The sequence below is a fragment of the Amyelois transitella genome, chromosome 10 (genome assembly GCF_032362555.1).
Source record: "Amyelois transitella isolate CPQ chromosome 10, ilAmyTran1.1, whole genome shotgun sequence".
In the NCBI taxonomy this organism is placed as follows: Eukaryota; Metazoa; Arthropoda; class Insecta; order Lepidoptera; family Pyralidae; genus Amyelois; species Amyelois transitella.
In genome coordinates this window covers 9,766,563-9,781,224 of record NC_083513.1, presented here as the reverse complement: position 1 = coordinate 9,781,224, position 14,662 = coordinate 9,766,563, and the positions used below count along the sequence as shown (strand labels likewise).

General features: G+C 34.5%; 1 protein-coding gene across 1 annotated transcript in view; it reads right to left on the bottom strand.

Annotated features, from left to right (window-relative positions):
* LOC106133125 (E3 ubiquitin-protein ligase RNF19B) overlaps positions 1-14,662 on the bottom strand; it is a 43,184-nt gene that overhangs the window by 14,294 nt on the left and 14,228 nt on the right. Inside the window, exon 2 of the mRNA XM_060946029.1 lies at positions 608-711. Coding sequence (XP_060802012.1) covers positions 608-711 — 104 coding nt within the window. The remainder of the gene's footprint in view (positions 1-607; positions 712-14,662) is intronic.

Below are 14,662 nucleotides of genomic sequence, written 5' to 3'. Positions count from 1 at the left end.
TAATAAGTGTGTGTAAATGAAACAAGTTCGTAGTCGCTCGTTTTTTGTTTGCTTTGAGCTCCAATATAGACCAAAATATATGATCAGTTCACTATCCTAATAATGTGAATAGTTGGCAACATCTGAAGGCCGGGGATCACATTAGTGAAAATATTTTCCACTATCAATTACCAGTTTCCGTAATTTCTGTTACGCGAGAACTCTGTTATTGAAATCGGATACTTGTCGTTGGTCGAAGAGAAACTTTACGGCCGCCTCTTGCGGTTATTGCTTTGTGGAATTGTGTTGGACTTGCCTCCCGAATAGAAAATACTTAACTTATAAATAGATATCAGAATCGTGAACTATGTCATTCAGCTATGTTGATGATTTGTTGATACGTCGTCGCATTGTTGTGGTGTTATCACCATGTAATAAATCATGTTTACTCGTTAAAGACTTTACCCATTTAAAATAAATGTTTAGACAAGTGTTGCGGTTAAAGAATTAGTAATATCAGGTTGAGTGAATAGCTGAATAATGCAAGGATATATAGCTGCCTATCGTAATCTTCTGCCAATAAATGTATCCGATATCTTCTCTCCCACAATTTTATCATTTAACTGACCTCTTCGTCCTCGTTAATAAATTCCACTGCGGTCTGCTGCCTGGTCTGCGCTTGCTCAACAGAGCTCAACTTCACTTGTCGACTGTCTTGCCCCTGGTCGAGAACTGAAACAATGGAAATATAAATTAAATACAAAAACTCAAAAGTTTCTTATACCAACTTAGTCAAAATATAAGGTAAAGGCTTCAGAATACATTTCCATTGTAATTTCTTTACATTGACAGCAACAAAGTTAGCCTACCAGTTTATGGATTATTATGAAACGGATGAACTGATCGAGATCAATATAAAAACCCACACATCACGTCTTTATCCTTTACGTGATGGAAAAAGCCAATAGTCACTATATTTAACAAACTTATATAGGATAGCTTTATTTATGATGTAATGGAAATTAAGACATTAATCGTGTGACAAGTTCGATTATGATTGAGATTCTTCTTGAACGACACTTGAAAAAGGTGAAAAGTATTTAAAAAGAAAAAAATCTGGTAAATGAAAACATAGAGCATCAAAATAATAAAGACCACAATTTGAGTACGCGAGGAAGCCTTATTAGTCAATTGTGCGCCTTGAACTTGACCTGCCCAATCGAGCGTATTCAGATCAGACTGACTCGCCTGGTCGAATCAAATTGGGAGGAATAGCTATATTGTCTTTCGTTTATTTTATTCAATAACTCTTAGTTGTATTCTCAACTAGCGACCCGCCCCGGCTTCGCACGGGTGCAAAATTCGGAAAAAATTATACATAAAAACCTTCCTTTTGAATCACTCTACCTGTTACAAAAAACCGCATCAAAATCCGTTGCGTAATTTTAAAGATTTAAGCATACAGACAAACAGACTAAAATAGCGACTTTGTTTTATACTATGTAGTGATCCTGGTTATCCATTCGTTGTTTCCATGTGTTGTCAAGTGATTAAAATTCTACGTAATTATATAACCCCTAGTACACATTTCTTTTTCTCGAAGGTTGATAAATAAAAAGCAACAAATTATCGAAATGTGTGCTTGTAAGTAGAACGTGGGTAAATAAATTTAAGGAGACTCCATACAATTACATGTATCTACTATTTAACTATCTAGGGTGATAAACGACAATGCTTTTTCATGACTGTCCACAAATTTGGCACATGTTTTAAACAGAAGCTATGAACATTGACCCTAAAATGCCAGTCATAATTCATAAGGCGACCATCTATTTTTATAAAGGGGCCTTAATTAAAGAACTGAAAGGCCATTTTGGCCGCCTGAATACGGGTTGTTTCTTAAAAGGAATGTAATTTTGCAAAGTCCCTCCACGACTCTTGGGAAACAGGAAAAAAAATCCAAAACAAATACTCTATTTTACAAATTTTGGAATAAAGCCAGAATAGCAAAGGGACGGGAATAATATAAATAGTTATTTATAAAGATATAAATTTATAAATATATATGTAATTCCATTCAATTCTTACCAATCCAAAATTTGGAAAAAAATCTGCATTCCACTCAACGCTTTCTGAGCATGGATAAGGTCATTGGACTTTTAGTGACTAGATTTATCTATGCTGCGGTGGTCGCGGTCACATTCTAGGTAGACTTTTTGTCACATCATCAACAGGTAAAATGCTTACTTAACCATTATAACTACAGTTAGGGAATGTTATTAGCAGTAAGTTTACCTGTTCTAGCTTCAAGCCTTAATAAAGTTTTAAATAAACATATCGTGTTCGAAAAAATAGTCCTTATATCGATTTATGCAAGTGTCATAAGTTTGTTTGTTTGTAATATAATATAATAAATAAACGACACAACTGTTAACAACAACATACGTAAAAAGCTTCATAATTAACACAATTATACACATAAAATGATAAAATTACACCTTGAACTGTAACTTTTCCTTTGTTTTCTCCGGTAATAAAACTGCGACTTATGATTACCTCTGACAGTGTGCGTTGACCCGGAATCGGATGTTATCGCAATTGTTTCGTGACATCCTGCTCTCTTTCATTATCCATAAGTTCTATTTCAAGTAGTTTCATATTAAAAGCTTCACTGAATAATCTAATGATGATGTAGGATCAAAAATGTTTATGGTCTATAACTTCAAAATAAAAACCTTATTCTATTACTAAGCTGTAGTAGCTGTTTTAGAATTTAGATGATAAATGGAGCTTATGAAAATTTGATACTTTAAGTTGCGTATAAAAACAATAATCATGTTTGAAGAACAAAGAAAGATTAAACACTCAACAAATGTAATTTCAAATTGTATTTTTTTACAGATATGCAATGAACGTGACAAATACTGGTGACCTTTTGAATGAACAGAGGATCTCCGGTTTACTATATGATTCACTTTGTAACGATCAGTCATTGAAAATACATCGTAGTAATTAGAAAACGCATATCAATCAAACATGACATTTCATTTTGAATCCTCGATCAATTAATAATTAGGACGAGCAACGATGAGACCACAAATCTGTAATGCGTCATCTAGTTGCGGTGGAGTTGTAAATGTGGCATTCGCAAAGACTAATAAAAATAAGAAACGACTAAGATGCAGCTTACATTCCTAATGATGAAAACATGGGAATTCCTATGAGCATTGAGCAGATTATTATGCAAAGCAGACGTCAGATGGAGAGAAATACCCAGATTAATAACGCAGTATACTTCAAGATACTTATGAAAACTCGTAGTCTTTTATTGTATTACAGTTAAATTTTAAGTATTAAACAAGTACTTTTTTTTCATTTATATCTAAATTGGAAATCATATTTTAGCGTTTAGTCGAGTCCAACGAACACAGCACAAATAAAGAGTCACTATGTCCATCAAGTCTACAGAGAAGAGGCGGACAATAATTTTGTATACAACAATATTAAATTTTGTTAAATATGTAGACTACTGAAGATAGGCTATACATTATAACAATACTACATACATTACTTTTTCGAACAGGCTTGCGCATACTTATATCAACCTGAGTGACAAACATGTTTAAGCTGCTCTCAGGGTTGTTGTTTTCTGTGCAAATAAAGCAACAAAAAAAACCATTCAGAATTTATTCTTTTTGCAAAGGTTAACCTACCCACTCACTTTTCAATAAATAAAAACGCTCCCTTTGTGTCTTTAGATAGATAAATAGCTTCAACTTAAATTTTCATAAAAAGTACGATCTTGGCACGAAAACTTTTGCCTTGAAAACAGAATGTAGTAATATTTCTTTTCTTTAAAATATTGTCGTCGACCCGAACAATGTTTTTAACTTTAGATTTCGCTCAGATTCTGATAGCGGTTTGTCTGTCTGTAAACCTTTGATTTCCTGGTATACACCGACAGAGGGTATTCCACTCTATTATATAGAATTCCATTCGAATAGCGGATCCAATGAACAGATCCAATCGATTGGGAACACCTGATGAACCAATACACAGAGAATTGGAAACGGTGTTTGACATTCACATGCAGATAGCATAGGATACATATGAAGTACATAAAGATATGCAATAATTATATATTTTTTCATACAAACATAATGAATTCCTGTGATTGGTGAAGAAGAATTTGATGATTTTTAGATTATTGAAATCTTAAGATGTCAAATAATGCATAAAAGAAACATTTTGACAAGAAGCATTAAAGCTTAAGTGAATTAATGGGTGACACTCGGCTCGTGTAATCCTATTTTTCGAATAACTTTTAACGTTCATTTGTCAGTCCGCATTTAGCGGGTCAACGAGAATTGTTTGGCGTAAACAAGTGGCTATATATAGGCTTAACGGCAAACATTACGAAAATAAATTCCGCGTTGTTAGACATATCATACATAACTGATTTTATCGCAAACAAGAAAAATATATTTATTTTGCTCCAGAAAAAATTGGGTGAGCTTTTGTACAAATTACAACCGAACATGATATACAGACGAGAAATACAAGCGACAAGACGCAAAGCTTACAAAGCAAAACCAAGATTTGTTTTCAACTGTCAACAAGTACTTGCTATTTAGACTTGAATTCATGTAATTATTAAAGTGAGGATGACATTCTCCATGAAAATGTGTGTGACAAATGTCCCGCGTTATTTTTAATTGCGGCTGGCAACCCTTTACGCTATAGTATAAACAATTTGTGTGATGATGGATGGACTATGGAGTGCCCGTTAATCTGAATGTTGGCAAAGAAAAACATCACTTTATGTCCAATCCATCTTAATGTCACCACATTATATATTTTTTTTTTATAATCACGAATAAGAAAATTATTCTAACACTCTCATATCTTTCCATGTTTTTAGTTGCATATTTCGTCACCAAGCTTTCGGAGTCTAGGATTCAAAACATATTTCAGGATTCACAATTTATGTGTTTATCGTAGATGTTTTCAGATCATCGACTTTTTTAAAGTCTCTCAAATCAAATCTTTAATAGGTACGTGTAAATGAATGATGTTATTTGACTTTTTAACATTAATTTGACAGCCTGCGGTATCTATGTGTTTGTACACAACCACGTCCTTGTCCCGTATGGGTAAACAATAAAAGGCGCAAGAAACCGGCTCCATTCCAATCGATTGTATTGTTTCTGATTGAATCCAACCGCACGATTGATGGAAACGGTTACAAACTACAAAACGTTGTTCACACAGAGCTTTGGTTCCACTCTTGTATAAATTTCTGGATAGAAATGTTATATAAGTACTTACTTCAGTGATATATTTGCGTGTTCTTAGTTGCATTGCATCAGTCTCTATGCTTCCTCTATGATTCTTTATAACATCATCATCAATATTTAGCAAAGTCATAAGCTAGTCGGAGATTTAGTTAGAGCTAGTCTTTAACTAAATCTCCGACTTTGTTTTCAGCGCAGATTTGACTATTTATTGAAGGTGCTGAATAAAATATATCATGTGAGGCTAAAAATATTTCGGGAGCTCCGGTAATTTCCCGCTGCCTTCAACTCGTTATTATTCTAGTATGCTGTATGTGGCTCGAGGGCTTAGAGGTCCTTATTTATATATGACCGTTCATATAACCAACGATATCACATTTATTAGCGTCGACAAACTCGTTCCATTTATAATTCATTTTTACCTTTACGGGCTAGAATACAAGGCCGGTCACGGTTAAGCTTAGCTTTAACTACGTGAGATTAAATAAATCAACATCTTAGTTATGTAAATAACAGGCTATAAAATAATTTTGCATTTTCTGGTCTTTGAGTTTTGGGGGTCAGACAACAGTCGCTTGGTAAAAAACCACGTCCAATTATCTAGGCAGTGGACCGAAGATTTTGGAGCAACGAAGCGAAGGATGCAACCGAGAACACACTCCAATAATGGATTGGTTGGCAGAATACATAACGAGGCATACAGAGCCAATAATCACGAAAAGACACGATGCCCGGCATGAAAGCTTGCACAAGATAAATGTGCTTATTCTCATCTTTTAAGACATCCACGGACAGTTACGGAGTGGTGGTGGTTACGGAGTGGTGGTAGAAAACATGAAGGTTATGCCCAGCAGTTATCTAATGTTAGAATATGACTTTGAGACTGTCGATTACGAGTCACGACCTACTTTCGAGCGGAATCAGAGACTATTCACATCGTTTTCCGGATTGCTTCACCTCGTCAACTCATCATTATTGTCAATAATGATGACATCAGCGACAGCCGTACGTGTGAGAATGCTGATCTGTTTTGTAACAAAAGGCCGGTCGTTACTTAGTACAATTTATAACAACGTACGTCTCCAAATAGATTTAGGTCTATCGAAGCAAAGTTTAAAATAGTTGGCTTGAACTTATTTCGAAAAAGTCCATCTTTATTACTTTTCAATGCATATAATTATTAGCCTTAAATCATAATCTTTCAAACGAACGCTTTTGGATGAAACTGTACTGTTACCATATACATCAAAATAACAATTAAAACAAAAGACGCGAGCGGGAGCTATTTAAATAAATATTTTTCGTCTCTAAAATTAAGTATTTAAGATCAAATCACGTGTGTAATAAATGATTGGCCACTTTTTTCGTGCCACCACCGCTCTTTTAGATTATTGATGGAAATTATTGATTGATCGAATCGAATATCTCGATCTCTTCAAGACGTTATTCGCTATTTCTGTACATCGACTACACATTACATAATTGTTGCATTTAAATTAGGTGGTCAAACCTGTGTTACGAGGAGTTAACTTACATATTTCTGATCACGCTATGTAATGAAATTTTATGCTAGTTACAAAACTGTCTAATGGTCTACACACATCATCATACATTTACATCAAAAGCGAGCTGTATCGATTAACCGTTAGGATTTATAATTGAATGGTAGACTAGGGAATAAATGCCTTCAACTAATATAAAGGTCACATGAAATTACTTCTTCCGTTTAATCTTTGTATCTTTCAGAAAAGCCTCTATTATGATACGCGTAGTAAAAACAATGATTGTGTCTATAGAGTTTACTGCATGAACCAATTCTCTGTAAGTTTTACTAATTTATGCCATTCATTCGCATAGAATATAATCCGCTAATTTATCTCAAGCATGAGTATTAAAAATACACAAATTGAACTACGACACTCATATCAAATTTCGGCCAAAATGGCCCTAATCAGGTTCCAAATATAGATAAGGTAGGTTTCCCTGCAAAGTTTGCGAAGGTTAGACGGGGGTTGCTTTGTGTAAAAACCTAACTTACTTAATCCTGAGTAGGCGGACTCCCGGCTTTCAGAGAGGGACTTATGCCAGGAAATTGATGAAGCTTAGGTTTCGGCTGATGATAATTCTAATTCAAATGATGCAATGTCGCATGTTGCAACCCGTGACCGACGAAGCTCCTTAGTTTGAAACAATAACAGGTTGTTAGCATATCGCATTAATGTCGTGCATAATCATACATCGTCGGTCAGTAGGCTCAATGCCGGTTCCTCATAAATCCTGCGCGCCCAGGGCCACTCCACAAGCAATGGTGTTGTGTGCATACTGATGCGTAGTGCCTAGTTTACACGAGTTTTTAGATGTTCAAACAAAGACGTGCGTGGTTAAAAAACAAACAGGTCCTTTCGGAATTTAGAAGATATAAAAAAAAAATTTACAACAGCTGTGGTGAGTACACCAGAAAAAAACTAAGTATAGTCTTTAACTAAATTTATAAATATCATTCTAAACCATATTCGCATTATCAGCCCTTTTGAAAAAATGGCAGTGGCTATAGAATATAAACCAAATTTTAAATCATTTTCAACCAAATTTCACTAACTTTTTTAATGGAAACTAGGTTTATATATACACCAAACTGTATAGTTCGTGACGAAACCAAGAATTTAAATAGGAACAAAGAATTTTCAACCGCAGCCAACGCAAACATACTTATTAACCTTGAGTATGCTGGTAAGGTAAGGTTAGATTATACAAGTTAAAATTATTTAATAACCCCATAGATCACAAATTGCATATTCCGTCTTCCGTGTAGGAGATGTACCTCTCTGAGGTGTTATATGTTTCCGGCTCTGTCTACCCATAAGGGTAATAAAGACGTGATACTTATGTGTCATTACTCTTTTAACAGCCATGAAAATTATCCGTAAATTTCTTTAAATCCTAACAGTCCTCATCCGAGGTGCTCGTTCAAATGTCACAATACAAGTACCTACACTTGACATTTTGACTTTTTGCAGACATCTCTTTGTCTTGAAAATATTGAATGCTGGTACTTCATTGAATATTCATAATGATAAATATTCATTTGGAAATATACTAGCATTTTGTAGCTTTTCCTCTAGCTGTTCTCTCGGTGCCATGTGGATCTCCATACAAATTACTGCTAATGAGATTGCGTCAACGTGTTGAGTGAGCCACACCCGCGCGGCTCGTTTTTCGCAATTAACTTCCGTAAAATACACATTATTTTGTTTACACATGTGTGGGCTGACGGACAAAAAAAAAAAAAGAAGACATATTCATTCATTATGTAATTTTAAAAGTTTACACAAGACGCTCCTCGTACGAATTGCTTGATTTATACTATAATAGTGGATTTCTATATAACTTAAATATACCTCGGTATTTCTCTAATGCGTTCATATAAATGACAACTGTCCTGGTTAGTAAAAGTTTAGGTCACTAGGCAAATGTTTCGTGCAATATTTAATTTGATTTTGCATAAACGCCAATGTATATTTTATCAAAAAAGAAATTATATTAATTTTGAACTTGAACATACATATATGCGACATTGACATGCATACAACCTTAAACGATCACAGTTAAAAGAGTTTATAATATTTTTTAGATTAGGTTTCAATTTGCATGGCTGCCTCGCTGGCAAGGTCTGCTTAGCCTTGTGGGATTATTGATCACAAGTATGTTCATACATATAATCACGCGTTTAAAAGGTGTAAATACAAGTATGTATGTGCTGATTGACCGGTGAAATGTTTCCTTGGTGAAAAAAAGAATAAATAGAATGTTTAACACATTCCATCCCAGACTATATGAATTTTTTTAAGTTAAATTGACATCCATTGAAGCCATAACATAACATTATTACTTACCTACTACTATGCTGTACCCGAAATCAACCGAAACAGACCTCGAAATATAATTCGGTAAACGTAACTATAAAAGAGATTGGCGAGAATGTATGTAAAAAAGGGAGTTTCAAGAAATGCAGTGCCTACACGTTTGGCCAAAAATTTGCACATGAAATATGTGCACCTTGAACACACTGTGGGTCTAATATGGATTCAATTTGATTTCATACAAAAAAAACCGAGCAGAAGCTCGGATTCTGTAAAACAAAATACAGTCAAATTCATAGAAACGCAACCACCATGATTTATTGCTTGCAGTTGCAGTGTGGTTTTCGTCATTTAAGAATAGGATCACGATATCGTAAAATGGGACTAAGGGAAAAACTTATTAATTTGGGATTCTTCTTTTAGGCGATGAGCTAGCAACCTGTCACTATTTGAATCTCAAATCCATCTTAAGCGGAACAGCTGAATGTGGCCTTTCAATTTATTCAAGACTGTTGGCTCTATCTTTTTCAATCCGCAGAAGAGTAACACTAACCTACTTGATAAAAATAGATAATCTAGCTTCGATTAGCATTTGGCATTTCAGACAAAGGTTATGAACACAACAATATAATACAATAGCGGTGTACAAATATAGGTTATACGTGTATTAACAATTGAATTTGTAAAGAAAGCCGTCACGAAATCAGGCATTAATCAAATTTGAATATGTTAAGAGTGAGTGCCTGACAACGACAACATATACTTATATAATAATAATCACGTGTATTATACCTTGCGGAGTAAACAGAGCCAACAGACTTGTAAAGACTGAAAGGGCACGTTCAGCTGTATGGTTTAATGATGGAATTGAGATTCAAAATAATGACTGGTTGCTCGTCCATGGCCTATAAGAAGAATCCCAAGTTTAATTAGGCTTTCTCTTAACCCTTTCCCGCAATCTTTACAAAATATATAACTTGTTCTTTTCTTAATCATTTACACTTTTAAGACTATTAGCACTTACGTGCCTACTTTCAAAATGGCCTTTATCAACTCACAAAAGCCGCAGCCGGTGATTGTTCCACGTAAGTTACAATATCCTCATATGGAGAGAGACTGCAAGCAAATGATTTTGTATACACAGACGCCAACAACATTGGAATACTGAGTTAGGTAACATAGTAGAAATCTCGGAACCGAATGGGATACTAATGAGTAAGCCGCATTATGGGACATCTTAGAATTTCCCTATTCAAATGACATCACTAAGCCACAAAACAGAAAATGCCAAATGGCACAAACAAAGTTTCCAAATTAATAAAAGCTAAGAGGCTGCGGGAACCATGGATATATGCTGTGACCGTTTGATATCGCTGGGTGACTTATTACGATACAGAAAAATAGATTGATACTTAGTACAAAAATTCTCCTAATTTCTTGAAGCAATTATTTAAAAAAAAGCTTTGACGCTTCTCAGGTTTAATTAGAATCGCAGCGACCTACATCGCAGGTCTACTTGCGTTACGTAATGTGAGTGGTTCTCTCGATCCAGTATAAACTATGGGTGTATGGTACAGATTATATTCTCACGGATTTCCCTGAGTTGCATCATGTCATGCGATTTAAAAATTTTATCACCAGCAATTGTGGTTAGGCGTGATTTGTGTGTCATCAACTATATGACATGATTTTCCAAATAGGTATCCCTAAACAAAATTTCAGCCGAGTTAAGGGCAACTTAGAAAAATCCAGGCATTTTAATACTGGTCCTAACACATAAGTACTCGGATATATTATAAACTAGTAAGTATATAAGCTTCATCTTTCTTCCTGAACCTCCCGACTATATTTGGGAGTGAAATCGAAAGTAAGATAAGCAAGCGACCCAAGACAATAATAGCAAGCAAAGACAGAATAAATTCCCGATTAAACTAACTTTCAAATTACGTTGATATTTTAATACATATTTAAGTTAAAATGTAAGTGGTCATTTCTCAGATCACCCAATATTTACGTTCCATTTCTCTGCAGAAATATTTGATGACAATTTCCTCCAGACATTTTATTAGTCAGAATTTAATCTAACCTGATAGTTTATTTAGAATTGACCCGAATAACACTGAATGTCGCTGAAGTCAACGTGAACTAGTGAACTAGATTGGAGAGACAAGCTCCGGTCGCGAAAGCTAGAAATAAGGTATTTATCAAATTCTAATAAGACGCCTACATAGTATGAAATTGTCCTAACACCAGAATAAGAAGTATATGATGAGCCGTGTGGTTCCCGGCAGTGCCGTGTGGTTCCCGGCACCAATAAAAAAAAAAAAAAAAAAAAGAATAGGACCACTCCATTTCTTTCCCATGGATGTCGTAAAAGGCGACTAAGGGATAGGCTTACAAACTTGGGATTCTTTTTTAGGCGATAGGCTAGCAACCTGTCACTATTTGAATCTCAATTCTATCATTAAGCCAAATAGCTGAACGTGGCCTTTCAGTCTTTTCAAGACTGTTGGCTCTGTCTACCCCGTAAGGGATATAGACGTGATGTTATGTATGTATGTATGATTTTACTTTTGAATTTGATCACAAAAAGGTCTATCTAAAGAATTCTTTATACGCGTGTGTTGGTAAAGTTAGGAGTCGTTCGATTGTTGAACTTAAAGAAAAACTTGATTTAACATAAAAATAATTAGCCCCATTTACAACTCGAAAAGAACTGGTCATCATGGAGATTTTTGTCATACGACCTGTATCCAGTATTCTTGCTATTGAGATGAACACATGTAGGTAAGAACCTCAAAAATATTTCAGCTTTATGTAAGTGGAATTGGGTATAAGTAGAAATTCTGTCAAATCATATTTATATCGCAATATGAAGAGTTTCCGATACCAAGCGGTCCGAAACCGGGTCGCAGTGCAAGCTATTTATTTACCTGCATTCATTTCAAAAACGTAGAAAGTGATGGTCGATAAAACGCAAGTCGTAAATATGTTCATACGTTTCTTTGTTGCGAAAATGAGAACATGAACATAAAACAGCGAAAGTATAGATGAATAATAACATGTGTTTACTTTTGTGCTAAATAATTTAACCAACGAACAACACATGTAGTGCTAATTCTCTTAACTCCATAGTTTGTATTTCATATTGAAACTGGTTTGCTGACGAATCCACGAAACATGATTCCTTATACTGGCTTTACTTGGAATTAATGTAAGCAAAATATGATGAAGTGGTAATAATGATGAAAAATAAGCAGCAAATTAATTAAAACTGCAAGCCACCAAGATTTCTTGCAATACAACAACTTTTTACAATCACTATCAAACATCCATAACCCTTCGCCCTGTCAGTGATACACCATCTGTCATATATCAATTACCTACCTACTTACCATTCATTTCGCAATAAATATAAATAGCGTTACTCCAGCTAATCTGCTAAACGAAGCCTTTCAATCTCTTCAAGACTGTTGGCTCTGTGTACCCCGCAAGGAATACAGTCGTGATTATATGTCTGTAGGTATGTATCAATGTGCTTAGAAAAAAACAACGATTACGAAAATCCTACCTATTTCCATTTGTTCTTTAAAATGTGCAAATTCTGGTAAAAGATTCAATCAACGGGCAACCTCGCGCGCTCACATACTGTTGCGACATTATTCAAATCAGTACTGTTACCTATAGCTGATCTGTTAAAGATTTGCAAATAAGGCATTGAACAAACATAGCAACTTTTTTGTATGCCCTACCACCTGCAAACGAAGGTTTGTATGGCGCCTTTCATAATTATTATGAGTGACGACAAACTGGTCCGAACCGAACTATGTATGTACATATATAATATATGTCCCACCAGGGGCTGGCTTAGAAAAAATAGACACCTTAATGTTTCCAGTTTTATAGTACTGAAAAGGTCACAGAAATATTCACTGAACGAACATTGTAATTTGTTGTATACAAAACATTGTATACAAGTAATGAATGACAATATTGATGCATCTGATAAATGTATACGAATAAATATTTTGTTTCCAGTGATGATTGTAGAAATGGTGTACATATTTAACATCAGACACAAATGCGAAAAAGGTGATAATGATGATCATTAAAGCCGTAGGATAGGACGTCCACTGCTGAGCCTCCTATGCCTCCCCTAATGATTTGCGCAACCTGCATCCAACATTTCCCCGCCAACTTTAATATGTACATACAATACAAGATAAAAATCAGATATCGATATTTTCCAAACCGATAATATAAACAAAATACTACGGTGGATTGCAGCCAAACGTTGTAAAATGTCTAGGTTCACGGACATTACCATACGAAACGATACAACGCACAAACACATAACAAAATTATTCCTATAAAATTGATAAGAAGTGAAATAAACAAACGTTACGAGATGCAAGTAATATTTACACGGCTTACGTGATCCAATCAGTACTTTTAATAATGCAAAAGTCTTGCCATCTGTCACGCATTCCACATTAAACCGCTGGACCGATATTGATGATTTTTTTATAATTTTATGAATTTTATGAATTGATATAAAAATCTGATCTATTTGGATAAAAATAAATAAATTCAATTTTTTTTACCGAAGCTGGCGTATAATTCTCGTTCATACCTAAAAAAAGAAAAAAAAACAAATTAGCACTATGTTACACATACATACATACATCATAAGGCTTAACGTAGAATTCAGTCATTTCAAGACTGTTGGCTTTTTCTATCCCGCAAGGGATATAGACGTGACTGTATATATGTATTCCGTATACCTAGTATACATGTGTTGTAATTGCAATGAATAAACATCATGAGTTTTCGCCCAGTGAAAGGCCATCGTACGTCAATACTAATACGAAGAACGTGATATTTTTCAGATTAGCTCAGGGTTGTCTGTTTAAAACAAGGAATTCATACAGAATCCGTCGTCCCGTGATTAATGTTTAAGTTCATTAATTTGATATATTATTGATCCATAAAATGGATGGAAGTATAATGTGGTTAAGAAGTAGATTAAGCAAATGAACTGTAAAGAGATCGTGCAAGTGAAAAAATAAAATTTCGTCTTGTCTTCGGGAAAAATTACGTGAACCATATGTACACTGTACAGTCCATTACTTTATCCTCTTTTTTAAATAAATTTTTAAATGTAATTAATAGAAATGATAAGGGAAAAAAGCTAAATTAAATAAGAGATACAATAAATAATGACTTTTGCTATTAACCATACTTTAAAATGTCTTATTTCAACAAAAAGACGTAACAATAAGAATTTTATAGATTTTGGCAACCCTAAGATGGTGTTGCATACAACTGGAGTCGCAGATGCATTGCAATGCGGTCGTATAGTCGACAACATATGTACTTACATCGACTCGCAATTACAACCAAGCCATTTTCTATATGAATACTCGAGAACAAAGTTATTATGTGTGTATGAGTTTATGCTGGTGTTTCAAGATATGTGAAATGTAATATAGTGAAAATATAATTTAATCGTACATAAAACAGCTAAAC